This window comes from Akebia trifoliata, unplaced genomic scaffold (genome assembly GCF_017979445.1).
Source record: "Akebia trifoliata isolate Shusen 1 unplaced genomic scaffold, ASM1797944v1 Contig00152, whole genome shotgun sequence".
Lineage (NCBI taxonomy): Eukaryota > Viridiplantae > Streptophyta > Magnoliopsida > Ranunculales > Lardizabalaceae > Akebia > Akebia trifoliata.
Genome location: NW_028236853.1, coordinates 97,602 through 103,611, shown reverse-complemented (window position 1 = coordinate 103,611; position 6,010 = coordinate 97,602). Strand labels below are relative to the sequence as shown.

The 6,010-nt window shown below is 32.8% G+C and overlaps 1 protein-coding gene across 1 annotated transcript; it reads right to left on the bottom strand.

The window, feature by feature from the left end:
* Positions 1-652: 652 nt before the first annotated feature.
* LOC147381895 (fe(2+) transport protein 1-like) lies at positions 653-5,264 on the bottom strand. The gene is made up of 3 exons (XM_086429847.1): positions 4,644-5,264; positions 1,131-1,280; positions 653-1,038 (listed from the first exon to the last, which is right to left on the bottom strand). The coding sequence occupies exons 1-3, from the start codon at positions 5,253-5,255 to the stop codon at positions 733-735; spliced, it is 1,068 nt and encodes a 355-aa protein (XP_086285973.1). The 5' UTR covers positions 5,256-5,264; the 3' UTR covers positions 653-732.
* Positions 5,265-6,010: the final 746 nt, after the last annotated feature.

Below are 6,010 nucleotides of genomic sequence, written 5' to 3'. Positions count from 1 at the left end.
GGGGGGAAGCATGGACCTAGAAGAACTATGCAGGATGATTTCAATCATAGCAATAAGAAAATTTCTTTTGCCAATCATTTTTAGAATAGTAGGTTTGTCTAATCCGTGCTAGATATCTATTGGGAACTCTCTCTGGTGGCCAACCCTTTCCTTACTCATTAGACAAGCTATGATCCAGCCCGTACACCCAATCCGATTATCAAAGATGGTAGGTTTTGTTTGTTTCAAAGGCTTGATTTGTCTATGCTTGAGACTTTTGTATTCAACAGATATAGGTAGATGGTATATCTTTAAATATCTGAATTTAACTCTTAAAGCTATTCGAAATAGAAGGAAGTGTTATTTGTGAATTAGTTGGTATTGCAATGATATGTTTTGTGTTTGATTTCTAATTAGATTTGACATGAATTGAGTTTCTTTGGTAGTCAAGATTTGGTTTCTATGCATGATCTTTGTTTTATGATTTTTTTTCTTGATTTTTTGTTATTATTTCAATTGTTGTGATTGGTGAATTAGATGACCGTCTTATTATTGTTTGTTAGACTTCCATATTTGACGATCATAGACTATATATATAAAAAAAAATTTGTTGAAGCTCATCTTCTAATAATTTGACAGTTAAGGGCTGTCAAAAAAAAAAATAAAAAAAATATCTTCAAGAAAATATTTGACAAGCATATTTGACGGGCTGATCCGTCAAATATGGTTTTTTTCACATAGTGATATGCCTTCTCAAGCCCATTTGGCCATAACAGACATGCCTCCAGCCCCTAATAGTACACAAATATAAGCCCATATTTGAAGTTTCATGCTGCCCTGTAGCTTTGACCCCATAAACTCTGGTGCCAAGAGATCCACCAATGCCATATAATTCAGTAGCCCAGCTGATGATGCATTCAATAGTCCCACCACGATCAGGGCCGTCGGACTACTATCGCTATATACATTCGATAGACCAATCCCAAGTGCAATCCCAAAAGGTGTTGTGGCTGAGAAGAAGAACACCATGATTGCTTTCACCTTGTGTGATAACTCAGCCTGATTAAGGAAGTTTTTTAAGATAATGTACTAGAGATTCAATGTAATCAAATAGAATTGTGGTTTGGGGTTGGCTTGTGAGAGATTATCACCTGTAATATGCACCCACCAAGACCCATTCCTTCAAAGAGTTGATGGAAGCAAAGAGCAGCGACAAGTGGTCTTATGGTGCATGGATTCTGTGAGGCTCCTAGTGAAAGCCCAATCACTACTGAGTGAACCACAATGCCTAATTCCAATACCTGCAAATGTTACAGACAAATATTGGATGCCTTAATATTAAGGGTTTTGTTAACATGTGCACTAAGGGCACACTTTAAGGTGCATTAACTATAAATAAGCATTTGAGGGTATTTCTGGTAAAAAAAATCTTTTGAGAGCATTTTTGGTAGCTGTGGCAATCTCAACACCACTCGAAAATGAAACGAAGTTAGTTTGGGTTTGGGTCATAATAGTGTCAACCCGTCGAACACGATTATTTATTAATTTTGTCATTAATGTGTAATTTTAAATATATTAATAATTATTTAAGAATTTTTTAAATTAGTAATTTTTCCTAGAATTTCCAATAACTTTTTCATTATTCATTTTTTTATTTTTTTATTATCAAATTCTATCAAATACAAAGGGTGTTTTAAGATATTTTGAAATTAACATATTATTAAACTTTAGTTTAAAATATATATATATATATAATTTTCTTAATAAGTGATTTATTTATAGTTACATTTTTTATTCTATTTTTTTCATTAAAATCTAAAGGTATGTATGTTTGATTCCTAGTATTGGCAAAATGACCCATAGTTAGTTCTTACCAAATTAGGCTATTATGTCTCATGTGATAATAAAATAAATTTTGCTTAGCCAATAATAATAATAATAATAATAATAATATCGAAAAATACGTTCCTTAAAAAGTAAGGAAATTTTTTTGACCACGTCACCTTATGGCATCAAAAAACATGATCTGATGCCACATGATTATAAAGAACAAAATTCTACGAACTTCGAAAAAAAGTACAAAAAAAAGTTATTTCTCATCTTTGAACTTAGTTTATGTTTGTATCACTTTATTTTTAATAATGATATTTTATTTTTGATGGTGAAAATAGAACTTAATTTTTTCAATAAAGATTAAAAATTTATTAAGTAGGTTATATATATGGGTTCGTTCAGGTATATCTATTTATAAATGAGTTGGATTTGGGTTTGGTAAATTTTTATGATACCCTTACCTCAACATGATCCGACCCATTGCCACTCCTAATTTTTTTTTATAGAAAATTCAATTTCCAAGGTATATTTAATGAACCTGAATGTGTGCCCTTAGTGCACATATTAGCAAAACCCTGTTGATTAATTGAAAAAGCTGAACAAACTTTCTTGGACATTGGACTCAACACTGCATTGACATGGTAGTGCATAGCGAATCGTAGATTTTTCTCTTGTATCCTGAGAAAAAAAAATCTATGATTCTCTTGTCAGCGCCACGTTCAACATGTCCAACTAAGATGTTGTTTGTTAAACTGAAAAAAATAAGTGTTGAATAGCATTAAGCGCTGAAACTTATAAGCGCTGAATTTAAGTGCTGAAAAAGTTGTTTGTTTAGATGCTGAATCATATTTGTTACACATTACTGAAATTGATAAATTGTCTTTGTTACCCTTACAATCATATTATACATTGTTTACATGTTTCAAATGCTTATTTATTATCAAACACAATAAAATATATTATTTCTTATAAAATTAAAATACAATTTATTTTTAAATAATAAATAATACTCAAATATTCAATTTATAAATAATAATTTCTATTTATAAAAACCCACAAATTTCAAATTAAAAATAATAATGTCATACAAGTCACCAAAATTTGAAATCAACTTTAAAAGAACTTAATTTTGGATGAATAATTTTCAATGGAAATGAAGGATATGTAATTATAAAAGCACCCTATGAATTAATAAGGGCAACCCACACTATAGCCATTTTTTATTTTGTTTTATATGGGTTAAAGTTTTTGGAATGAGCAAATTTTTAGTGAGGATAATCTATATGGTCTAGAGATCATCCTCACCAAAAATCAGTCTATTTTGAAACTTCTAACTCATTAAAAATAGTTTTCAAAAAAAAAAAATGGACAATTTACGGTTCTTGAACTTGTTTTGATAGGGTTAGAAGTTTCAAGATGTGCTGATTTTTGGTGAGGATGATCTCCTCATTGTAGAGATCATCCTCACCAAAAATCAACTCATTCCAAAACTTTTAACCCATATAAGATAAAATAATTTAACTATGGTGTGGGTTTATTAATTTGTGGGGTGTTTATATACTTATCCATGGGATATAAGAGGTAATATCCTTTTAAGAATAAGGGCATACTTGTCCGTGTTGAAAAAAGCGAAGTGCTTACCGCTTCAGCACTTTTTTTCAGCATCAAAATAGTGCTGAATTTTTTTCACTTATTTTCAACAATAAGCACGAGTAAACAAACGCGCTATTTTGACAAAAGTGCTAAATTTAATTTTTTTCAGCAATAAGCACTGAAAATTAGCGCAAACAAACACCGCCTAAGTCAGTCTAGAACGACTCAAATTAATTATATGTAAGGACTGTTCTTGCAAAATGGGTATTAACTTTGTAAAAATTTATACATTTGGAAAAGAAAATATAATTACAAAATGGGTATATATCCACTTTTATAAATAACTTTTTAGTCATTATTAGAGATACCCTATGTTTACAAACTGATGGCACGCCCCAATTGACATAGGTATTCTCTAAGAGACTAGCATAAATGACCTAAATACCCCTTATTTAACCTCCCAAATCATTATTGAAAAAGTTTTTTTTTTTTCAACCCTTTTATCAACCTTCAAGTCCCAAGACCAACGTAGGACTTTATGTGACGTATAAGATGTAGGTTGATGAGCTTTAATATGATGGATTTTCAAAAAAAAATAAATAAATAAAAACAAGGGTATTTAAGTCATTTTAAATTAGTCTCTTATACGAAACCTAAATCAAATGAAGCATGCCTTCATTTTGAAAAGTGTAATGATTTTCTAATGCAATCAAATAACTCAAAAACTCACTGACGTGCATATGCAAAGAATCGTAGACTTTTTGCCTTGGGATACACATATCACATTCTTGTAAATACGTGCAATTGTGTATCTCACGACAAAATATTTATATATCTTTGCAGGTGACACGGCTGTGACTTTTTGAGTAGTACACAATTGACGTGGCAAAGACATATAACCACATATATTTTTTGTGTATCCTGATGAAAAAAGATCTATATATGATTCTATGCCCTCAACACATCAGCCGTGTACCCAACCGCGTATTCATCATGACTCCTTCCTATCTTTCAGAATAATGATGCATGCACGTGGTTGTGATACGCGGCTTATGTGGCAAGGGGTACAAAACCGCACATCTTTTTTTCCTTTGTGTATCTTGATGAAAAAAATCGATGGTTCTGTGTTATTACCACGTCAGCTAGCGCTCAATCTCTAATATCGATCGAAACCTGAAGGGTGTGTCTAAATCACCCAAAAAGGTGCTAAAAATGTTGGACAAGTAAGTTCAACGAACCTGAGCAACTACACGATATCGCAACAATTGCGAACCATCTTCTTCATCTCCATAATGACCGACCACGTGGCTATGCCCATTAATCTTTCCCGAATCCCGATTTTCTCTAACGGGTTCAACAACTCGGTTATCGGGTCGAACAGTACTATTCCTGCTATGGTGATAACTCATGACAAATGAATCAACCATTAAAGTTCCAACAGCGGACAACATGGCAACAAATGTTGTGAAAGGAAACTTTCTCCATGGGTTATTGGGTAAGCATTCGGATCTTAGATCATCAAACGAATCGGGTAAAACATGCATGTATCCGGTTGCAAGAATGACTCCAGATGCAAAGGCTTTAACCATTACGAAGAGATTTCCGTCAGGTCGAAGAGCTGGAACCAAACGTGAGAAAAGAGGGAGACAGACACCAATCATGCTAGTGGCCAATATGGAACAAATGGCTATGATCTTGAGCCGAAGCGCCTCGTTCTTGTTGTAGCATTCGCCCATGGATTCAGGTTCACATTTGGATCCGGTTCCTGTTTCGGAATCAGCTGAGATCCGTAATGTGAAGGATAGGAGGAGAGAAATGCAGAGAAAGAGTGTTGTCGTTGGAGTGGTCATAGCTCTGGATTGAAGAATTGTTTGTTATAATCTGAAGGTTTTTTTGACTGCTATTTGTATTCAACATGAATTGTGAATTGTCTAAACTGCCCCTAGTGTCCTTTTAGATAATTGATACTCGTGCAAGTGTTAGGTTTTAGGGTGATTTTACCCTTTCAAGTTTTGGTTTGACAAATGCCATATCCCTTGACCTTGGTCTTTTCTGATGGACATTAAAAGAATGATTTGAATGTCCTCGTTTTCAATTTCTTGTGAAAAAAAAAAAAATCCCTTGATTTTTTACTTGCCCATACCAATCACAACAACTTTCAACCTCAAGGCAAAACAAAATTTTAAGGGAAATATAAAATAATAGGATTTTGGGTGGAAAATAACAAGAATTTTTCACAAATGATTAAGACAAAGCTGAAAAATGCTGGATTGAAAGATAATGCTGGTTAGTAGATTAAAAGATATTTATCATAGAAATGGAAGACTTGGTGATCTGGATTTTTTCAGAGAAAATTCAAAATTGTTTAATTTTTGGCTAAAGAATAAAGATGAGGGCATGGAAGTCATTTCATATTAGTCTATAAGAGAAGATCAATGTCAAGGGGCATGTAATCAGTTTAAAAACACCTTGGTTTGTCAAATATTCATCAAAACATGAGATGGTAGGCTAAGCCACGCTAGCTTTAAGATGGTAACGTTGAGGATGTTAGTGTCAGTGTCAGTTTAGTAGTTTAACTCACTACGGAGGGCATAGTTTTAAACGT

Coding starts and splice junctions, on each gene's coding strand:
- LOC147381895 (XM_086429847.1), bottom strand. CDS start 5,255: ATGACCACTCCAACGACAACACTCTTTCTCTGCATTTCTCTCCTCCTA. Junction 1,281..4,643: donor GATATCGTGTAGTTGCTCAG/GTTCGTTGAACT, acceptor TAACATTTGCAG/GTATTGGAATTAGGCATTGT. Junction 1,039..1,130: donor TTGGTGGGTGCATATTACAG/GTGATAATCTCT, acceptor TTCCTTAATCAG/GCTGAGTTATCACACAAGGT.